The sequence below is a fragment of the Cucumis sativus genome, chromosome 4 (genome assembly GCF_000004075.3).
Source record: "Cucumis sativus cultivar 9930 chromosome 4, Cucumber_9930_V3, whole genome shotgun sequence".
In the NCBI taxonomy this organism is placed as follows: domain Eukaryota; kingdom Viridiplantae; phylum Streptophyta; class Magnoliopsida; order Cucurbitales; family Cucurbitaceae; genus Cucumis; species Cucumis sativus.
The window spans coordinates 18,034,095-18,058,528 of NC_026658.2; the positions used below are offsets into that span (position 1 = coordinate 18,034,095).

General features: G+C 31.1%; 1 protein-coding gene across 6 annotated transcripts; it reads right to left on the reverse strand.

Moving 5' to 3' along the window:
* Nucleotides 1-18,140: 18,140 nt before the first annotated feature.
* On the reverse strand, nt 18,141-23,677 carry LOC101216836 (uncharacterized WD repeat-containing protein C2A9.03). 6 transcript variants are annotated; one of them, XM_004150895.3, is made up of 10 exons: nt 23,412-23,677; nt 22,940-23,102; nt 22,675-22,842; nt 22,193-22,279; nt 19,741-19,875; nt 19,517-19,627; nt 19,316-19,407; nt 19,086-19,191; nt 18,922-19,008; nt 18,141-18,812 (listed from the first exon to the last, which is right to left on the reverse strand). In XM_004150895.3, exons 2-10 carry the CDS (start codon nt 23,096-23,098, stop codon nt 18,399-18,401), a joined length of 1,359 nt encoding a protein of 452 aa, XP_004150943.1. In that variant the 5' UTR covers nt 23,099-23,102; nt 23,412-23,677; the 3' UTR covers nt 18,141-18,398. The 6 variants fall into 6 exon arrangements, with proteins under 6 accessions (XP_004150943.1, XP_031740346.1, XP_031740345.1 ...); XM_031884486.1 differs by lacking the exons at nt 22,940-23,102; nt 23,412-23,677 and adding an exon at nt 21,243-21,318 and having other exon boundaries at nt 21,594-22,279; nt 22,675-22,737; XM_031884485.1 differs by lacking the exons at nt 22,940-23,102; nt 23,412-23,677 and adding an exon at nt 21,243-21,318 and having other exon boundaries at nt 22,675-22,712.
* Between the last annotated feature and the right edge of the window lie 757 nt (nt 23,678-24,434).

A 24,434-nucleotide genomic window follows, 5' to 3' on the forward strand; every position in this document is an offset into this window, starting at 1 on the left:
CTGCTTTGGCTGCTGCTATATTGATATCTTTACCATGTTTTTTTTTTTCTCTTAAAATAACAAAATAAATTAAAATATCTATCAGCCATAACAAAATCTTAGATTTGATTAATGATAGAACATATCAATGTCTATTATTAATAAACTATGAAATTTTGTTATACGATCGTAAATATTTTCAACAAATTTTTATGATCCATCGTAGGGAATGATAATAATTAGTTCTCCCCAGTTGACTCGATGAAATTGATTATTGATATACAATGTTTAGAGGTCAGAACGTGCATTTATTGTGCATTAAACAAAATAATTGGAATAAAATAAAGGTTGGTCAATGGAACTGTTTAAATGTCTCTACAAATCACGATGGAGGAATTTTTGGAGGGAGCTGGAGTATAGTTGGCTATTTTATATAGAATTTAAAATGCAATTTGGAAGGAGCCATTATTTGAGGTAAAAACAATCTCACCTACGTTGTTGTGGTTGTTGTTTATTAGATAGATAGAAGACAGTTAAGTAGCTTTTTGAGTAATTGTGAGTTTAATGGCTTTGCGAATTAGATGGGGAGATTTTGATATGTCAAAGCGTCAAAGGTGTTTAGATAATGATTGAATGGTGATGGTAATTTTTAGTATTGGAGTATGGAGGGGGGAAGTGAACCATGGTTAATTGGAAGTGAGAAGTGTAGTTAAAAAAGTGAGGTTGAGGTTAGGGTTAGGGTTAGAGTGGGGAAGAATAAAAGAGTGGAACAGGGGGGGCACGTGGGATAGAGGAGGAAGGTGGGCGTGCGTGGGACAAGGTCTTGGGTTACGGCGCATCATCCTGGACACTCGAATTCACCACCCGCATCTCATCTCTCCATTTGAATTGTTAGTATTGGTTGTAACATGATTGTGGTATGATGTGTAGAGAACGCGAAGGTAATCGCGTGAGTCAAAAGAGAGGGGAAGATACGTAAAAACAATGGGGGATGTTGGAGCCATGTTGGAGGGGGAGAGGGAGGGGGAGGAGGAGAAGGAGAAGGAGAAGGATAAGGAGATTGCAATTTTGGAATTTTGAAATAAGGAAGAGACCCAAAGGGTATTATTTACTTACTATTTGTTCAGACTGTCAGTCACGTGCCTCCTAGTCTGCTCTATCAAAATGTCAGAACCCCTCTCTCTCTCTCACTTCAATTTATAAAAAATGAATATTCCAATTTCGGCTCCCAACGCTGTTTCATTTTGAAAATAATTTCTTTTTTAAACACAAATTAATATACATATATATATAATTGAATGTTTTATTAATTAACCTCTCAAAATGTTTAAATACTTTTTTTAAAAAAATTGTTATTCTGAATAAATATTCAATTATTTATGGCTCTGTTGGTAAAGAATCTAAAAACAGAAATTTGAAAGTTGGGTATTTTTGTTTTCATATATATGTCTGGTAGCAATTTAAAATTTGGATTTGAAATTTTTAAAAGGGGAATTTTAAAAAAATGGTTAAATATATTTCAAACTAGCATATCTACTGGAACTAAATTTTTGTTGACAATAAATTATTTTATTAATTTATTTATTTACGAATAAAAATTATGTTTAAAAATTGATAAAAATTATGTTTAAAAATTTGATTAAATTATAATATTAGTTCATATTATTTAGATAAAGTTAAAGTTTAACTTTGATAGACACCATATACATTATAATTAAGTCTATGAACGAGATTAGTTACAATCTAGACTACCAACTTTACAATTTAACTTAAAAATTTATATGATTGTTATTTTTAGTTATTATATAATTTATAATATCTTACGTAATGTAAGTTATAAAATTGAATTGAGTTTATAATATGACATTGTATTTCTAAATATTTTTGTATGTATTTAATCAATTCTACATTTTAAAATATAAAATTCAAATTCTTGATGCATTAAAAACGTTAATAAGAAATTGTTTTCGCTATTTGAATCATAGAATCTGAAAACAGTTTTCAGAAATAGAATTGGAATGGTTTGTCAAGCGCATGCTAAGTTTAGTGAATCTAAAATCATAAAACAAAATCTGAATATAAAAAATAGTTTATGAATATAAAAAAAAAAAAGTAAGGGTGTGTTTTAAAGAATAGTAAAATTCACTACAAGAAACAAATATCTCTCAACATGTGAAAGGGTTGTTGAGAGATCATAGTGCTTTCCGAGTTACCTATTAGCTTTCAACATTGTACAAGGGCGTTGACTAACTCCCCATTAGTTATGTGTTGGGAAATGGTTCATAACTTCCAACGTTTTTATTAAGGTCGGGAGCTTTCTAATAAAACTCTAACGCCATATAAGTCGTTGGAAGTTTTCTTTTAAAACTCCCTCATATATGTGAAAAATATAGATCTCTTTCAAACTCTCCCCCTCAAATCAGCTAAACCCTTTCGCACCCAAACCTTAGCTCTGCTTTGCTACCACTTCCCGCCATCTGACGCCACCTCTCCTATGGATACATTTGTTCCACCCATTGCCTTTCTTCTCCATTTCCCTTATTTGTTCTATAGATTTTCAATTTCAAAACCTATTCATTTATTGATCAATTTTTTTTTTTTGTATGTTTTAAGGTTAGCAAAACACCTCAGATTCTTGTTTTAATTTTATCTTTTTTGTTTGGTTTAGTTGAATCTAGTGTTTTTTTCTTTTTTACAAATTATGTTGGATTTGAGTCCTTCATTTCATGTTTTGTTTCGAATTTCTATCTCCAAACAAAAAAATTGAGACAAGATTTGAACCCGAAACCTTGGAATTTGAAGGGACACAAATCACTGTAAGAATATAATGAAAAAGTGTATTATTTAAGATATATTGTAATTTGATACTTCAAAAACTAATATTAAAATACAAAAATCAGAAATGTGAGGGGCACGTGTCCCTTCTTGCCCCTTAATAGATCCGTCCATAAACTCCACAATGGCCACTTCTAGTGCATGGAGACTGACAGCGAAATTCTCACAAAGGAAGGATCTTCTACTCTTGGACTGACATGCACTAAATGTCATCTCACCATCATCAACTTCACTGTGTCTCATTAAAAAGTTCATCTCAGCAAGATCTCTCTCTTCGAGTACTCTAAACTTTCTTCTTTTGATTACTCTTCTCTATCTTTGTATGCTCGATAATTGTTTGTAGTGTTGAAAGTTTGTAAGGATTATACTTTGCAACGTTTCCTATATTTGGTTTAGTAGTTTGATGTTGGAAAACTAAAAAATTAAGATGAAAATGAAGTTCATAGACTGAGTACTATTTATTTACTTATTGTTGTTCTTTTCCGTAGCTAATATGAGAATTTGATTAACGTTGGAAGTTGGTTTTCTATATTGTTTTCAAGAATAGTGGCATTCATTTTGTAGTATATATATTTGAGATTGGTTTTAGAATATATGTACTCATGAATTTGAATATGAACACTTTTGGGGGGAAATGCTTGATAAGAAAGTGTATTGATGATTGGTTATACAAATGGTTTGATTGCTTTTCAATTGAGCTAGAAACACTCTACAAGTCGACACTTGGGTAAAATGTTAATGATTTGAGCTTGTTCGATGTCTTAGAATCATTTGTAGGTAAATTTGATGCCTTAGAAGTGTCTTTTGAATTCACCAACTACGTGTAAATCGAACACTTCTATTGTACTCTAGGATGTAAACATTATTATATATGTAACAACATTAATAACAATTTTGGTTACTTTTGTAATGTATATGAAAAAATTTCTTTTACTCAATTATTATTGATTTGGGTTATATAAATCTTAGGTTATGAAAATATCAAAATTAAAAAAAATTAAGTTAATAATGAATATTTCAAAAATAAATTAAAAATCTCCCGACAGATAAACACCTCGTCAGGAATTTAATGAGTAAGCTTTGGACAATGAACTCTCGACGTTGATTGATAACCCGTTGGAAGTTCAAAATATCTCCTGACACCCTATATATGGCATCAGAAGCGTTATTTTAAACTCGCGACGGGATATCAACCGACATCGAAAAATCCTCTCTCGACGATACCAATGATGTCAGGATAGGATATTTCGATGATTGTAGGTGATAGGAGATCACCTTTTTTTGTATAGTGATCGTTGAAAACATTTATAAAATATAGCAAAATTATTTTAAATTATATATATGTTATTGATAGACACTAACAAACATTCAGTACAATGTTTATCAAGAACAGAGGCAGAATTTGAAATATTGCTATATATTGTAAATGTTTTTAACCGTTTTTTTTATTCACAATAATTTTTCAAAAATTAAATAAAAATGATTTTTTTAAAATAATATTTTTTTCTTTAATCAATGGAGACAAACTACAAATTTTGTGTTATTAATTTCAATATTGGTTAATTTGTTAAACATAATATAAGCAAAAGTATTTTAATCGACAAACTGTATAAAGAGGTTAGAAGAAAATTTGGAAATGGAGCACAAGGCCGTGACCCTTTGTGAGAAAGAAGAAAAGAGTGTGTGCTCACACTATACCCTCTTTTTTCCTTTTTCCTTCCCCACACAAATCACTAATTGGATTCAATGGTTTCTCCTATTCTTTATTTCTTCAATTCAAATACTTCTTTCCCTTCCCTTTATTTTGTAGAGAGATCTGTAAGGTTCTTTCCAATTTCCCTCATGGTACAATTTGTACGAACAAGATTGATTGTAGTCGCAGTTCTTAAACCAAACAACCTCGTTCATTTCGATCGTTTGGATCAGTTTTTTTGGATATCAATACTCACCTCTAGACTCTAACATGTGAAGTGGGAATTTAAAATATAATTTAGTATATTCCACTTTTTATCGGTTTATTTCTTCATCCACGTTTTTACAAAGGAAAAAACAGTGGAAGAGAGGGAATAATGAGAAGAGTCAACAAAAAGAGAAAAAGGAAATATGGGGAGATAAGTGAAAATGAGAATATTTAAGAGATATATACGTGTAGAAAGATAAAGATAATTAATTAGTATGAAATAAGTGAGCATCTAAATTATACCACAATTTCATGGGTCAAAACACGAAAAGCTTCGTCTTAAAATTTAGAGGATATTTCCATCTCCACGAACAAAAACAAAGTCAAGTTCAATCCAACGTGATATTCTAAAGTTTATGTTATACTCCTATACTTTTTTTTATATATATATTTTATTTGTAGTCTTACTAACCAAATATTAATTCAAATTTAACTAAATTATCTTATACTTTTGATCGTCATATATATAGTTTCAACATACAGCTTATGATCTTCATATACTTCTACTTGTTATATATATATAATTAAATAAGAATATTAAGAGAAATTGTGAAGAAGAAAAAGAATAGGAAGAAAGATCCAAGAGGAATGTATAATTGATCCAAAGCACAACTCATTTTTCTTTTTTACTTTTTACTTTTTGGGTATCAAAATTGGATCGTAAGAAAAAGAGTTATAGTGTTTGTATTTTTGATTTGTAGTAGAATTGGTATATAGAAGAAGTATTGAGTGAACTTTTGCAAACGTAAATACAATATTTATAAAAGAAAAAATATTCTCAATGTTATCGTATCACATTATTTGACCCATCCCTACATTTATATATTCTCTGTCTTTAAGCCTTTCCTTTAATTCCTACATATCAATTTAAATTGTAACCTTGTTTTGTTTGGATAAATTTAAACTAATTATAATAGATGATAAAATGTTAAATGTGATGCATGATTTAAATATTGATAACTAACCTGATATTTAAAAAACTCCCTATTAATTTTTCATACGGCATTTTAAAAAAAAATTGAGTTGGAAATAAAGCTCATATGGGATTCCACACAATTTGGTAGAAATCTTTTTTTTACTGTGAAAGACTTTTCTGGCATACGGTTTTTGTTAGGTTTGGGGTCATATAAATCTCATCTATTACCCTACTTTCTATTCACAAATTGTTCGTCTAATAAAACAAAAAGTATTTTATTTGATATTTGGTCTACATTATTTCAATTCAATAAGCTAAGATCTAAGATTATATGATGTTGATATACAAGTGATTCATGTTCAAGTTATAACCTAAAATACCTCCAAGAAATCAAATAAAGGTTGCGTGTCTTGTCCGGTAGCTCACTTTGTAATAACAATAAGAACCATATTTTTCATGTGGAGGTATGTGAGATTGAGGTATCATGTATAAAGGAGTAAAGTGACAATACTATTAATTGGTTTCTTTTTTTAACACCATAATTACTTGAATAAAACTGATATTTCACTAGAATGATCACAAGAGACTTGACCTTAATCTTGAGTGGATGGTAAGCTTCTATTATAATGACAATCATTATTTATTCTGTATAGGGGTAAGAGTAGGCATGATAGATGACTAAACAAGTCTACCATTTTGAAGATTTTTTCGAGTACGAAGTTGTGAACACACAGATACACAGGATGAAATCCACCCCTTCCAGTTTCTTGAAAAACTAGATAAATTGATCTCCTAATAGTTGATTTCGGGTGTTGAACAATAAAGTCTCAACCAATGTACTGTCCCAAAAATTAAGGTAATACTAAATTTAATTATCTTAATTTTATTTAATTATGTTAGAACTATTGAACGTTAATTCGAAATATTTAATTTAAAATTGATTGTTTTATGAAATTAGAATTAATCAAATATTTGTTGGTTGATATTTAATTAATTAGTATAATTGGATCTTTTGTGGTGTTGAGATTAAATTTAATTAAATAATTTAAGTGTTTATTTAAATAAATTGAAAGGTGGAAATTTTTGGTAGAGATTTTATAATTATATGTATACGCGGTTATATATATATATAATTATTAGAAAAATTGTCAAAAATAGCAAATTTGACAAAATATTTATAAGTTATAGCAAAATTTCAAATTCTATCAATAACAAACATTTGATAGACACTTATATCCTTCTATCAGTGGCCTTGTAGGCAATGATAGAAGTCTTAGGGTTAAGGGTTTAGGTGTTTGGTTTGTTATTGATAAAATAAATTAAAAATTTTACCAGCTATAGCATGAAGGAATATGATTTAGGAAGAATAATAATTGTATTCAAATTCATTTTTTTAGTTAGGTTGTAATCCAATCGTTCACAAAAAAAAATTGTATTGATTTTCTTTAGCTGATTTTGTATAAATATTTTTTTTACTTACAACGTAGTCCTAATATATTTTCAAACGTAGAGTATTTTTTCACATTTGTACATTAGTTTTTTCTTTGTGTTCAATTTGTAGTCCAATTTGATCCGTAAATTCAATATATTAAAAAAATATGCTATTTTTTTAAATTTATGACAAATATTTGTTTTTTTACCGCAACCTCATATGAGAAAGAAATTGAATTACATTTTTTTTCAAAGTGTAAGAAATGCTTATGGAATGTTTTCTGTAAACCAAATACAAACAAAAATTGTATTTTTTTTTTTTTGTTTGTCTAAACTTATTTATTTTGTTCGTACTGTTTTCCAAAACAACGAAAAATTGTATTAAAATAATGTTTATATTGTAACCCCAACACACATAAAATATGTATTAATTTTTAAATTTATTTTGTATAAAAAAAATTTGGATCGTACACACAATACATAATACAAACAATTTTTTTTTCATTTATGTAAAATATGTTTATTCAAATTTTACCGTAAATAGAATACAAAAATAAATTTTGTATTTTAAATTTGAATCATCAATCCTATACAATAAAAAATTGCATTATGTTGTTTTTATTTTTTCTTTCTTTTTTAATATTTTTCTTTCGTTTTTAATTTTTTTTTTCATGAGAACGATAAGCAACATACGAGAAAATGACTAATTCGTTTTACACAAAGATAATGAAGAAGAAGAAATGTGAATTAATTTGGAGAGAATAATAAATAAATGAGTAAAGAGAAGAAGGAGAAGAAAGAGAAGGATTATATTGGAAAATGAAATGATTAAGGGAGAAAAGTGGGGTAATAAATGATGGAAGAGAAGGAATAAAGGGGATTAAGGGTATTCATTTACCTGCCCTTAATTCATGGGTCAAACAAGGAAAGAAAGTCTTTTCCTTTCCTTACCTTACCTTTCCTTCTCCAAATGGCCCCTTAAGATTTTGTGCATTTAAGGAATTGAACGAGGAAAAAAATGGAAATAAAATTATATGTATATATTGGTATTATATATATCATAAAAGAAAATAATAATGATAAATATTATTATTATTACTATTTTGGTTTATAAATAGGATTGGAATGCTTATATGGAAAAGGAAAAAAAAAAAAAAAAACTCATTCATCTTCTTCACCTAGATAATCTTTTGTCTCCGCTTCACCAGTTTGGTTAAGATCGATGACTTGGATGAGTGTTTTGTATCTTTAGTGTGGAATTTTAGTACTCATTAAAGGTTAATTAATTAAAGGCTCTAAATTAAGTTATTATTGGAATTGATTTTGGTTGCATGCCTTTTGGAAAGTTTCTTTGGTAAATCTTGAAAACTTAGATTACAGTTTTTTTCCATTAAGGTTGAATTGGTTTCAACCTCAATTTTGGGATTAATTTAATTGGAGAATTTTAAGCTAGAGAGTATTTTGTTTGGTTAATCTCTCTAGTAAGAGATTCTACTACTAGACCTTCGAACATGAATTTAAAGGCTTGCATGTATTTACATTACAAGAAATTGACATTTTGCCAATGACAAAAATTGTCAACCTATTTTTAAAAACTCGTCAGCTTATCTTATGTCGACGAAATTTAGTCGTCGACACAAACCGTCGTCTTAGGTCCGTTGAAAGAGCCTTTGCTAATGACGAAAAAGAGACTATCAGCGTATAATAGAACTACTGACAAAAGTGAACAAATGGATCTAATGCTAACGCTAGAAATTAACCGTCGACAAAAGGGTTTATTCACCGATGACAAAAAGTGTTTCATGGCCATTTATTATGTTGGCATTTAGGGTTGGCCATTTATTATTCACCGATGACAGTGTAAGAATTTCGTTGGCATATTCACGCATTGCCAACAACATTTATTGCCGACGGTATGGTATAGATCAACTACGCCAACAGTTGTAGTTCTTGTTGGTATATCCATGAAAAGTCAACGCCTTAAATTTGTGGCGTGGGCATAAGCTTGATTTATTTTTTAATATATTTTCAAATACATGTGCTAATTAATTAAAATGATGCAAATAATTAAACTATGTCAAATGGGTGTTAAATGATTAACGCAGCTAATTAATGAGTGATGTAAATGAATAATTAAGACAGCACCCAAATGGGTGCCAAATAATTAACCCATATCATCAAGCATGAATAAAAAAAGAACTTACCAACCAGTCTGCCTTAAATGCAAAAAGGTTCTTTGTTGATCCTCTTGAGCTCTTCCCAAAAAAAATTTCTTTTATGTGTTCCCAGCAAAAAATCCTCCCCTCATTGAATCTTCTCCTTCTCTTTTTATAGGGCAAAGTCCAATTTTTTAGGTAATAAAGTGGAGTAGTTTTAGATAGTGAAGTGGAGTGAAGGAGAAGAAAGTGGAAGAGTGGGAGAAGGTGGGAGCTTGGGGACGAAGGAAAACGAAAATAGGGATGATTGATAAAAAAAAATAGGGATGAGAAAAACTTTTATTTTTAATTTTAATTTTAAATATGTTTTTGTTTTTATTTTTGTTTTAAAACATAAATTTAAAATTTTAGAATTAAGACTTAAAATTTCAAATTTAAATTTAAATTCAAATTCAAATTCAAATTCTTTTAAAAAAATAATAAAAAAATTAAAAAGACATGACAAAATACGGTATCTACACAGGGTACCTTAGTTAGCTCGCAAGCATGATGGCATGTAAGAGCCCCGTAATATCCCGGCAATAATTATCGATAGCCACCTAAAATTGCTTAAGAAAACGTTCCACACTATAGCGGAGATGCGTGGCCCAATAGTACTAACATTATTTTTTGTATTTAAATAGAGTCATTTGATTGAGAATGGCCTCTTGCAGAGATAGTTTTCCCACTACGCAAACTTTCCTACTTCTTTGGCAAACATCATTCAACGGGCGACTGGACAAAGACCTTTGTAGTCGTTGGCTCAAATGTGCCTAGATGTTACGAGGGATTTTTCGTTGTCGATGTCAATGTGATATGGAGTTTCGTACAACGTATAGTCAGGGATTAAATATGTCGCCTGACGAAGTAATGAGCACATGAACTGCTCGCGGAAGTGACAGTAGGAATGTTTCTAGCAGGTTTAAGCGAAAACGGGAAGGAGAGTCCGTAGAAACTGGGGATGTAGTTCACAATGCAATTCAGTACGACAATGAACAACTAAACCGCATTGCAGACTAGCTCATCCTCAAGTTACAAGATGCAAGTGTAACACGACAAGAGGTCGTTCGCCAATTACAGACCATATCGAAGCTGACTATGATCGATAGGTGTCGCTTATTGCGTATATTGATGCACAACGTCGAAGACATGAAAGGATTCCTCGGTATACCCGACGAAATGAAGTTCTCATTCTACACCGTCATTCTTAAAGAAAACCCTTAACTTTGTTTGTGTTATATTTCATTCTCTTATTTGTCTGTTGTTTTAATCTGCGTGCTAGATGCTTTTTTGTATTTTTATTTATGTTTTATGGCTATTGGACTAATGTTAACCTTAGTATGTATTAAACTTGTTTTTTCCAATTTCATTCATCGTTTTTATTTTAATGCTCTAACTAATTTACTTGTTGCTTGTGTACGATGGGAAAAAATTTAATTTTAAACGCCTCTCACTCTTTATACAAATGTTTCATTAATTCCTCTGTAACAAAAAATTGCAAATAGTGTTGAAAAAAATAATATGTTTTATTATAATTACATATATTAATATTTTTTATTTTAAAAAAATAATATGATTTGTTATAAATACATATATTAATTTCTTTATTTTTTTAAAAAATATCTAAAAATTTCATCATCCTCCCCCAAACGAATATTATCATAAGACTACACTCATAACTTTTCCCCCAAACATATATTATAATAATACTACAATAATAATCTTTCCCCCAAATACATATTATTATAACACTACTATCATAATTCATCCCCCAAAACACATACTATCATAACACTACCATTCATATTTCTTTCCCCAAACACGTATTACCATAACACTACCAATAACAATCCCCTGACCCCAAACACATATTATCATAAAACTAGGATTATCATAATCATTTTCCCTCGTAACTCTTTCCCTCCCCCAAACACACCCTTAAGGTTGTACCTATATGGGTGTCCCTCGGGATCACCACCTTTCACAAATTTATGATTATGTGCGTAAACCACCAGTTTGTGATGTTATGTTTATGAGTTGTCCGACGAGATCACTATAATCCAATATCATAGGTGTTCCTTCGAGTTCACCGACAGATGAGAGTGTTCCTTTGGGATCACTAGATTGTGTGTATTCCATTGGGCACACGATAGTTTTGAGTACCTCCTCACAAGATCCTAATGGGAAGTTAACAGACACCTAGCGAGACTAGTTGTGGGTCACTTATTGAGTATATGTTTATTCAAGCAAAGGTAAAGGAAAGTTGGCGAGCGACAGAAAATTCTTGTGACGTCATATGGGAACTCAGTTTTGCTTCTGCTTTTCAATGTTCGTTTTCAAAGTTTTGATCTTAAACATTTTGATCTATCTATTTTATTATCTTTAAAATTTGTAAAACCACTGCAGTAAGTTTTCATGGTATTTTTAATAAAAATTTAGCTTTCTTACTTTTAAGAAATTGTCAAAATTGTTATTTATTTTAAGGTAATGACTACATCTTAGTATAAAGAGTTAAGCTATTACAACCTCCCACTAGCTGATAACTTGTAGAAATACAAGTTATTGTAGCTTTTTATGTAAAAAAAAATAGAACATAATTATGATATAAAGAGCAATAACATGTAGCAAAATTGACTGACATAAGTTAAACATGATATACGAGTCACAAAAGATAAGACGTTTGTTTATCATGGTTTTTATTGTCTAAAAGCAGCAGAGAAATCGAAATGAATGAGCCATTTTAGGCTGCCATTGCTTGCATCAACCAACTTGGCGCCCAACGAAAAGACGTCAAGCAATACGAATAACTAGAATATAATAAGAGTTGATGAGATTGTTAGCGAAAGGACGAAATAACGTCTTTATCGCCACATGGCAATGTTGCGAAGTCAGGAAATTAATAGCACATAAAACCATGTGGCATCCCATCATTTAAATGCCTATAAATAAAAGTGTAATTTCTTCATTTCGGATGTGTGTGAAAATCCAGTGAAAGAATTCAGCTTCATCTCTAACCTTTCCTCTTTGTACTTTACATGAGCTTAGAGCGATAGTTGTAAATAATAATTCATTTCTCATTTCCCCCCTCAATTCTATAATAAGCATAAAATGGAGTCAAAGAACATGAGAGACTGTGTTCCACAGCTTGACGCACTTCATTTTCTTTCCATTTCTATTGTTTATTTCTGTTGTATTTATAGTTTAAACTCTATGGCCAAAAGGCCTAAAGCTTTTGCTACGAATACAATCAATTTTTACTTTCGTTTTGTCATTTCTTTACTTTGCATGCTTCTATGTTTTATGCTTTCAAACGACATAAAGAAATAGTAGTTCTTAGAAAATATGAATGCTTGTATTACTTAGCTTGTTTAGTTAGAGTTTTATTCAATGCCTCAATCCATTTAAAAGAAGGAATAAGGTATTTGGTGTTAACTACTCGAGAGAGCTGGTGACATAGATCTCACTGAACAGGCGATGAAATGATTGTAGCAATAAAATTACTTCAATGAATTCCTCAATATATATATAAAAAAATGCGAGTGTGTGCGGCAACAAGACGCCAAGAGGCTACTTGCCTTAATATAGAATGGATCATAACTAATGCGACTGAACATATTACATATAAATTGCATAATAATTTTAAGTATTTGTATCCTGAATGGCGAGCAAGAGTAAGGCAAAGGCTCCGAGAGGATGATCGCCTTAATTTGAAATTAGTTAGGTGATTTATTTCGCCTAAAAGAATTACTTATTTCATTTGTATAGCATCATGTTATACTGAACTTTCTTTCCTTATTCTTGCCAAAAACAAATTGAGTTCAATTTTGACATACTTAGTCAAAAGATGCCAAATTTACCTATGTTCGACCTTGACTTACCCAGGAAACCTCTTCTTTCGCTACATTTGGACATAAGAGAGAAAAAACGTGTGTACAAAAATCAAGCAATGCATAAGATTAAATCACATTTTATCATATGATCTTAACTTAGCCGTCTCGCTTAGTCGCATACTTAGAACCATAATGTAATATTCATTATAGCACTAAATGCATATACATTAACAAAGAAGCACTAGACCAAGAGGTGTTAGTTCATAGTTGGACTAAACTATTTAATTTGTTTATTAAAGGAATTTGTGGTACTTAGGATTTTGGGCTTAGTATATTGATTTTTAGTGAAGTGACCGGTAGTTAATACATATTGATTAACTAAATTAAAAGAGTTTAATTAATTAATAATTACATCATGAACCGATATGTAGATCCATTATGTTCGCATGTTAGCTCGGTACAAATAACTATAAGATATCTTGTATGAGAAAGAGAGATTAAAACCATTTAGGGTTGTATGCATTCATTGCATAAGCAATTACTAAGGGTTTTATGCATTCATTGCAAAAACAATTATTGAGTGAAAAACATTTCCCTCTAGCCCTCACCTCTACTCTAGATTCATCTCTACTTTCAACATTTTCTTACCCTCACTTTATATTCCAAGGAGTTAATAGCTCACACTTATGACTTCTCTGAAATTCAAGAGAATAGCAAGAAAGATCACATAGTATAAGACTTTTGATTTTTTTTTTTTCGTGACTATTTCTTTCTCCTCTTTGTTTCTTATTCTCTATTTTTTTTTTTTTGTTCTTTGATTTCATTCATGTTTTTCTTCTTCTTTTGGGATTTTTAATAATTTTTCATGACTATTAAGATTGGTTTAAAATATCAACATCATAATTATTTTTTATTTGCTTAATTGAACACTATTAAATATGTTTAAGTATACATTAGCAAAAACTTGAAAGTAAAGTTTTTACGAAGATGACAAAAATACTAAAGGAAGATCGACACAAATATAGCATGGTTCATGAACAGTGTGCTAGCTAGTCTATAAGCGAGCCCCCGTACTTGGTTGTTCATAGGGTCAAATAACAGATTAAGACATTTTAACAAAACAACGATACACATTTGACAACTATTCATATTGGATTTGTTAACAAATGAAGAAGTTGAAAGATACAATGCTTGAAAGTTGAAGAGTTATTTTGGCAACCCAAAAGTCATATTATTAAATGTGTTTTCATTTATTAAGGTAGTTGAAAGGCCATAAAATTAAATATTGTGACCTTTCATTTAATCTTTTAATTAGTATAAATAGGTTTGTAATAGCCATATTTTAAAAAATTAAGATTTTAGGATGAATGAAATTTGAAAATTCTAGAATGTATAATTTTGTTCTTGTATGTTTTTGTGATAGAATGCATGAATATTTGGAGTATTCAAGTGAGGATTTATTTGTCAGTTTTGTGTAGTGCTTTAAAGATCGAGGGTTGATGGAAGTTTCTAATTTTATCTGATCCTTGGTTTCTTAGATCATCTAAGCAATCTGCATCTAGCTAGCATATCTTAGGGGTTGAAATCAAATTAGTTTTGTGGCTGCTGGGGTTGTGTTCTTTGAGTCTTGTTTAACATGGTTCTTAGATTCAATATCCAAGGGTTTCATATCATTTAGAATCTCTTAATCTTTTGGTTTTCTTAAAAGTTTAATACTTTGATGTTGATTATATCTTCTAAAAAAAATAGTAATCTAATTTTTTTTCTTAGAATAATTCCATTACACGTAGAAGTTTTTAATTCACCAACAATAACTCTCACCACATTTTTATCTTGTGTTTTTATGTGTTGAAACTGTGTGTTTGTGATATTCTGAATGAACTATTTTAATTCTATATAATAGATATATTGTGTCTTATGTGTTTTTTTAAAATAAATAAATAAATAAAGCATAGAATGGATTTTGGGAAGAAGAAAATAATTGAGTTCGAACAAGAAACAGAGTAATTTATTTTGTTCGTTCGTCTAAACGAAAACAAAGCCTTCTTCGTAGAGAAGAATTAATTGAAAATATTAACGTTTGAAAAAAATGCATGTAAATATATTTGTATATACATATACATATATAGATACAATATGCATATACAATATATAAAATATAGTGTATAAAACAGATACAAAATGTATATATAATGTATATATATATTGTGTGAAATACAAATTATTTTTCATCTAGGATGTGAACTTTTGCTTTTCTAAATTTAATAGGAGTATTAGGTTGGAAATTATTTTTAATAAACATGAGTTTCTCACATTTTAGTAAAATTCATTAAAAAAAATAATCATTGTTATTAAAAAAATATTTGTTTATTTTAAAATCTAGTTATATAAAAAAAAATATTTAATTTTCATACAAGAAACTACTTATTTTGTGTTTCTTAAGAAAAAACATTTTGTAACAATATTTTAAAAAATATATTTTTGATATATAATTTTATAATATTTATGAAATAGTTTAAAAAATATAATAAAAAAAACAATAATGGAGTTAAGTTCGAACGAGATATAAAGTTGTGAATCTATTCAAGGTTGTTCAAAATCCTGAAATTCATAATGAGAGAAAAGTCAGAAAAACTGAGGAAAAAATTAGTGGTGGTGGACGGTGCGAAATGACAAACTGACGATTAACGTCCGACGAGTGTGATACTAAGCATAGACAACACAGTGAAGAAACTAATAAAACACATAATCAAAGGAAATATTTGAAAATAAAATAATAATAAAAAAAGAGGAGAAGTTAAGAAAATTTGTGTAAGTATAATTTTTGGGTTTAGAGATAAAAACTTTTAATATTCTATAAGGAAGTTAAGAATTTGAAAACATAATATAGCTTTATTCTTTATATTAAATAAATAATAAATCAATTAAAAAATAATTAATTTCTTTTTAAAAACTCATTCACTATAAATGACTTTTGTTCCTTGTTTTTTAATTTAAATAACAACAAAACGAAAAAGTCCACAAACTTACCATTCTTTTTTTAAAAAAATCTTGATTTGTCTTTCCTCATCCTCCTTTTTCTTTCTGCTACCATTTTTTTCTTATCATTCTCATTTTCTCTTTTCCAATTTTTTTCTTTTCATCGTCACTTCTTTATTTTCAATTGTTTGCTCTTCCTTTTCATATTCTTTTTTATGCAACTTCTCTTTCTTTTTTCTTTTCATCCTCTTTTCTCTTCTTCTACAATTTTTTCTCCTCTTCTGCAAAATATAAAATATCTTTTAAAACATCATTCAAAGGCATTGAATGACCAGATGTAAACGAATTCAAAGACATTGAATGGCTAGATGTAAACGATCGTGTACAAAAAGATAATCAAGTTTAAATATTGTTTCCCAAATATAAACGATTTGTAGAAAAAATAATTGTTGAGATTTGGCTATCCAAATTTAAATGACCGCTTGTCAAATCTAAACGATCGTGTATCAAAAAAATAATGAAAAAAATAGTTAAAATTTGGTTATCTAAATTTAAACAATCAAATCTCGATCAAATCAAAATGACAAATCTAAACGGTCATTTCCCAAATATATTAGCCCGCTAAATGCGTACGTTTTCCAAATATATTAGGCATACATAGTGCCAATTATTGTTCATATCAATTAATCACGAGACATTTTTAGTATTTTTCATTAAGAGTATGTGAACTTTTTCTATTTTCAAAATTGTTCTAGTATAAATGTTTGGTCGCTTTGATATATTTTTTAAAAGACACCTCATAATTTGGTATAATATTTATTATATATTTTTAAAAATTAATTATATTTAATATTGATGTGAGGGTTAAAATGTGGTTACAAAACAGAAAAATCTTAATTAAGATAATAAATGAAATCTTAGTTATAACATTATGTGATTTTTCTTAATCTTTCTAAAATATATATAAAACTTATAACCCAAACCATATTATTAAAGAGGTATATATATATTTGATTGAGATTCAAATATTAAATTCATATATAAGTTTGATTTGTATAAAATTATAATATAGAGAGGTGTAAACCTATAATGATATGATATTTACATGTATCAATTAGTTTTATACTAAATATGATTTAATATATAATTAATTAATAATTAATTGAGGGACAAATTTGAGAAAGAATGAAGCTTTAGGGTTTGGGGAGATAATGGTCCATCCTCTCCATCCTCTCCATCCATATTATTCATCACTATAACACCTTAGGATTAAGGCTATCATTTGAGACAAAAACTGCCTACCCTCCATTCTAATATTTTTCTCGCCCACACACATGCCCATGCGGTGCTATCTAGGAGTGTGCACGTATTCACATATTTTTATAAATCAAGAAGCACAAACAAAACCTATTATTTTCATCTTCCCTCAAGAAATTCAAATACAAAACCAATACCCTACAAACAAACAAATCTAGTTTGTTAAATTATTCGGCCCGATTCTTGAAAATTAAGCCTAAGCCTATGAGTTAGCTCAGCTGATAGTTGAATGGGAGAAAGGATATATAATTAAAGAATATGCCTTTTGCCTCAACAGATATATGATCATCCAATTCATTAATCTCAACGCAAATCACATGGCCTATTAAAATAAATAACTGATTCTTCAACAACCAAATTGCATGGCCAACAGACTTTCATCATATATAGGCAACACAAAAACATTACAAATAAATAAATCAATACATTAAGACTCCCAAGAGAAAGGGGCAAAAAGAGAAATGCACTGAATTGGGGAATAAAAGTGCCACTGGGAGGGGAGGGATATATACCTGAGGACCCACTACTACTTGTAAGGGGGATATATTATAAAGAGAATATTTTGGGGATTAGCATTTTTTAGATTTTACTGGGAGAGGTTTCTAGCCTTCTCAAAGGAGAAGGTTGCTTTCATTTCCCTATATCAATATATGGCACAGAGATTCGCTTGTTTAAAACAATAAAGAACCAACCAACCATTTTAAATAAATATCATCAGATATTAATTCATGTGTGCTACTTTGAAGATCAAAAAGGAGAACTTTGAATATTTCGTTGAAATCAAGGAAGCTTGAGCACTGAACTTGAAATCCAAACAGGCAGCCTCTCTTTTTTCTCTCAACTTCTATATACAAACCTTTTTCTCCTTTCCCTTTACATAATAATCCACACACATACGAATCCTTGGAAAGTTATTTACACGTACGTACATTCACATCACTAAAAGAATGATTGCACTAAATGATGGAGTCCAGATACCTATTCTCACGCCTCCTGTTGAATTCTAATAAGCTACCATAGGTTCGATCCGACACACCAACAAAAAGAGATTCAGCATCAGGGCTGAAGGATATGCCTGCTATTTCTCCAAACATATCAATCTCTTGGCCTTCAACGTACCCAGATTGGGTATCAAAGATATGGACGAAGTCTGCTGGCTCAGCCATAGCCAAAAATCTACCATCCGATGTGAATTTTAAAGCTCTTATAGCTCCCATCCTTCCTTTTAGAACACCCATGGACTCCGACATTTTCCTCACATCCCATAGCCTACAGGTTGTATCTTGGTTTCCTGTGGCCAGAATATGGCCATTTGGGTGCCATGCTGAGCTAAATGAATAGTCTAAGTGCCCTTGAAGGCATCCAATAGCCTGTTCAAAACCCCTTCCATTTTAGTATTCAACCAATAATTCTATTGCCCATCCTATTCCTAAAACCAAGTACAATAAACATGCAAATGAAAAGGTAAGAAGTACTCACTCGGCCAGAATTTGCATCAGTGATCAAGCAATCTGGACTGTCCCCAAGAACAGCAAGCATTTTACCATCTGGACTGACGGATGTGTTCTGTGAGAGAACCGTGTTAGGGGTGCCTTCAAATTATCAAAACAGTGATAAAGAAAAACCAAGTGGATGGCACTCACATTTACAGACCAGTCGAATGAGAAGCAACCAAGGGAAGAAAAACACTCAGCATCGTAAATCCTGATTTTGCAATCGTTATTTGCCGTCATGATCCTTATTCCACTCCTGCATTAAAGAGAAGATTATCAACGGTCTTTTTTTTTTTTTTTTAATGCTAGTGTACATACATTGGAAACATAATAGTTTACTCGGACAATTTTGCTCATTAATAATTCCTAATGGTGCTTACACTGAATCTCGGTAAATATCCACAGCATTAGTGATAGCATTCTCATTTGCTGTAATCTTTGTACAGAATGCAACCTCTGGATGATTTAGGTACTGAATGAAGAATAAGAAAAACAAAAATCAGATGTTCAGTAATACAAGGAAACTGAGTAGGAAGTTATCAAGTGTGTGCTACATATGTTTTAACTCCCAACTTGCACACCTTGCAAATAAGTTCCCCTTGAAAACCACCAGCAACAACCAGATTTTCTTTAACCGCCATGGTGCTTATCTGAACTCTAGAAAGTGACTGAGACATCAATCCAGGAAGTTTCTGCACAAGCCAACAAAACTATGATCAATAAAAGCATTCAATGATCTGGAAAGGATAACTTTAAGAGCCAGGCATTAGTGTGGAAAAACATTTTCCAACAAAGCACTGCATACCAGAGTGGGAACAACTGGTTTAGCTACATTTAGTACTTCTTTGCTCCTTCGAAGCAATGAAGACCAGTGCAATACTGAATAGTTCTGCATTAGATATACATCATGCTTGGAAGTTGCCCATAACAGATTTCTCAGCTGCAAAGATTGAAAAACAGAAGTTGGTGGATACGTCAATGAATATATTAAGAATGTTTAGGAGTTATTAAATCACCAAAATGATGAAAACAAAACAAGTAAGAAATAATCAATCAAAAAGATACTCCGGTTTGTTTGTTTCAACAAACTCCAGAAAGCAAAATACTTGACTAGCTTGTCAGCTGGGACTCTATAGAAGCCTAAAATGCCAGCCTCCGTGACTAATTTACTTCACTCAACTTTAGAATCCAACATGTCAGAAACTGTGTGAATAATTGACTTCACTGAACCAGTGAAACTTACACATGGACAAGGACAACACAACCTTGAATATTTCAATAAATAATTCACAAAATGCCACACAGCATGTGAAATAGACGAAGGTGGTGAAACCAAGTACTGGTACAAAAACCAACAAAATATTATAACTATCATGGACACAGAAAAGCTGAATGAAAGAATGTACGACTTAACATTGGAAAGAAAAAGCATGCAAAATAAGGTAAATTAGAGAGCACAGATATGTTTCTAGGCCTTGCAAAGAAACTACGGACTAAACAGCCACCAGACAATCTTGAAACAGAAACAGAGAGCCAAAAGGCATGTGTTAAATATGATAAGAAAGATGAGGACCCATTTGGCAGATACTGCCTCCCTTCCACCCCACCCAAGGACTCTGAGCCCTTGTTTCAGAGCATGACACACTCAATTTTCTACTGTTATGAGATGATCTTCGCAAGATGCAACACTTCAGAGTAGCGATATTATAATCTCACCAAGAGAAATAAAGAAATAACAAGATCTAAATAAATCTTTGATTAGCATGTGGTAAAAGTGAAAAATCAGTCTCCAGAACTGAGAAACCGAAATAATGTATAATAATATAACCATGTATCTGTTAAAAACCACAAAATTGAATCAAAGAAATTAAGGCCGTGGCCGTGCATGGGATACCTCAACAAAAATTGTAGTTGAAGTGTGCAAATAGGACATTTTTTTTTAACAAAAAACTAAAACTAAAACTAAAAGCTAAAACTAAAAGCTAAAACTAAAACTAAAACTAACATAGAACAAAAATAATCTCCAAGAAATTAAATCAACCATTCACCATGGCACTTCGAACCCTTACGTTATCAGATAGCAAAGGCCAAATAAAAGGAACTCTATCCAAATAAAACCACCACAAAAAACTATTCCAGTCGAAGCATCATAAAGAAATTGCATTTAAATGTGTCATCGTGTGCATAAAGGAGAAATTAACTATTTCAATGACAAACTCCTAATATTAGGGAATAGACAACATTTAACTAAAGCAATTTTCATACGGCCTCTTATGGCTTAAATGCTCAGACGGTTTCCTGTCATACCATTTCAAGGTTGCGCCAGCTGCTCAGTTATAACTCCCACCTGCTTTACATGCTGAAATAAAGTGAAATAGCAGTCCTAAATAGCAAAGAGAGGTTAATTTCATATATCATGGTTAACAGCCAATAAGCAACGCATTTACAACTTCGTCATAAAAAAATTTGAAACAAAATATAAGGATACACGAACAACAGACACATTACATCTACAGGGAAAAACAAAATGATTCTAAAAGAAGAAAAATAGAGGTTGACTGTACAGTTATTTATCAGAATTGCTCCACAGAATTAGTTCAGACACTTGGGAGAATCAATAGCAAAACAGTGTTAAGTACTATAAGGAATAGTACATACCACAAGCATAAAAGTAAATCTCTAACTCAATGATCTGAACGACCACAACTGATAAAAGATTAATCCTATTGCGCTTGAATCCATGACAGAGGAGGAGATGTTCAGGTAAAATATGACTAATAATGGCTGTGGGGGTAACTGTTTGCATCTTGAACAGGAAACTGTTTCTTGATAGGACACATATTTATAAATCAAAAAGAAATATCTACCTGACCAGGCGTGTATTAAGATTAGATCTATTTGAAATCACTACGAAACCCATCTGCTCCACTAAATTTAATTATATCTTCTAACGCCAAATTTGTAAAAGGCCCAACAAATCAAAATCAACCACGGCAGACTACTACTTTTTCCCAAACTGAGCATGCTCTGTGGATAAAAGGACAACCGAACACGAAAATAGGCAGAAAAGAAAAAATATATGTTTTTTATTATTAAAAAAAAATACAAAGACGATACAGGGACTGTGTAGTCAACCTCACGAAGGAAAAATAAAAACAATTCCAAACTAAACAGCCATAAATAAGAATATCTAAAACGGAAATAAGTATCCAGTACGACAGAGAAGGAAAACAAACACTATGAATAAGAATCTCAACCTGGAAATGCACAATTGTTGACTTGACAAGTCTGGTATTGAACTGAAAGTCATAGAAAGCATGTCCCATCTCTACTTGCAAGCATTCCTGTTTAACAAGAAACGGCAAGAAAACCAACTGATTTTTTAAAATAAATAAATAAACGTAACATAGTTTAAAAGTTTATTCTTCAATCATGAAAGTGTTTGTTCTCAATTTCTGAAACGGGATAAAGGAAAGTATGCAAGGGGCTTCCGAAAAAGTGAATGAATAATATCTCCTTATCTTATATTATTTAAAAATCAGGAAAGTAAATTAGGAATTACACGAGAGAGTAAGATTACTTGAATCAAACGCAACTTGCCAAACAAAATCGACATATCCCATTTTCAAATTTTTTGGTTCCCAAAAGGACGTAAGAAGATCGATTCTCTCGTGGTTATAAAAGAGAAAGAATTAAGCAATGGCCGAAATAAAAGTGAGATAACGACAGAGCCACTGACCTTTTCGAGGTCTTGGCGAGGGCGTGAGAGGTTCTCATAGTTTTTGTACTGTTTCAAACGTGTCTCACGGCACTTTTCCCTTGTAAAATGAAGCCTCTCCCAAGGTATACCTTGTATATCTTTCCCATTTCTAGCTTCCAATGCAGACGTATCAGTTCTTGACTTGCTCTGTTGAAGCCAAACGTCATTTTCAGTAATTGTTTTTTCCCCTAACCAAAACTAACGTAAAGAGGACAAGAAATAGAAAGCCACACAGACAATATACCATCTCAAAATCATCTTCGAAATCAGAGTCCAGAGAATCTACATCGCTACTCCTCTGCGTTTCGTCATCACCAAAAGAGGAGTCGTCATCGAAATTAGCCACGTCGTAATAATCGTCATCAACAAGATAATCAAGGAAGTCGTTTCCAAAATTTTCCATGGATCTACAAAATGAGAAACGTGCTTTCTAAAATTTATCCAGCAAACGAAAACATAAACCAAGACCGCAAAACAAACAGCTAGGAATGAGAAACCAAAGAAGAACAGAAGAAAAACATATCCAAACTCAGGAAAAATTCATGACTACGCTCCACGAAAAGTCATCTAAAAAATCATACACATTATAACTGAAAAATAGGATTGGACGATTGTTTGAAGTTCCATGAATAATCACGAAACCGACCTCGCAGAAGCAGGGGTCATAGTAGAAAAGAACTGAATATAAAATACATAAAAGAGAAAAGGAATAATACCTAACAAGCGAGTAGAGAATTAAAATGGGAGTGAAGGAAGAAGAAGGAGAAGACAGAAACGGTTGTGAATAAATGAACTGAGAATGGGTAGCGGTCGTAAAAAGCAAATAGAGGAGATGGAACAAAAAGATTGAGAGAGAATTGATGATTTGAGAAGGATTGGATTGGATTGGATTGAATTGAATGGGAGAAAGAGAGGAAGAAGAATGGATGATTAGAGAGAAAGGTGTAGAGAAAGGTGTAGAGAAGTTGGGATGAAAAGAGCGAGGGAAAGCGGAGAGTGAAGGCAGTTATATATAATGAATAAAGAGGAAAAAGGATATATGAATCGGATTCGGGGTGAAAGGGTGAATGGGCCGGGGCAGGAGCAAAGTGGGACCGGACCAACCGCCCATTTTACCGGCAGGGGCGTTTCCAATTGTTAATTTGGGCCCACACGGGGTACTATTACTATTGGCACGCTCGGTGTCTTGGTACACGTGTGAGGAAAAACGGAAGGGAGGGTTTTCCTCCGCTCTTGTGAAGGGGAAATAACTTATAAGCCCTTGTCCAAAATTGAAGATGTGTCACGTGGGCACATAAGGATACCTAGAATTGGTATTTTGAATGGAAAGTTAGGGGCTTCCTCGTAAATTCAATTCAATTCAATTTTCCTTTTCTTTTTTTTCTTGACTTTATAAAACTAAAGCAGCAACATTTGTGGCTTTATTCTTTTAAAAATTGACCCACCAATTTGACCCTACATTTTTTTTTCTTATGCTTTGTATTCAATTCCATGGCTTTGTTTCTAAATTTATTCCAATACTGTTGTGAAAATGAGCCAGATTCAAAATACACAAATAAAAATAAATAATACAATATTAAAATAAATAATGAAATAAGAAATTACAAAAAATCCTTTAAATTCATCTCCTCTTCATTTGGAAAGTTCGTATCCTACCCCCAAAATTAATCAAAGATAATTTGACAAACAACAAGTCAAACACGTACACATGTGAGGTGGAATATGGTCACCATAGCTTA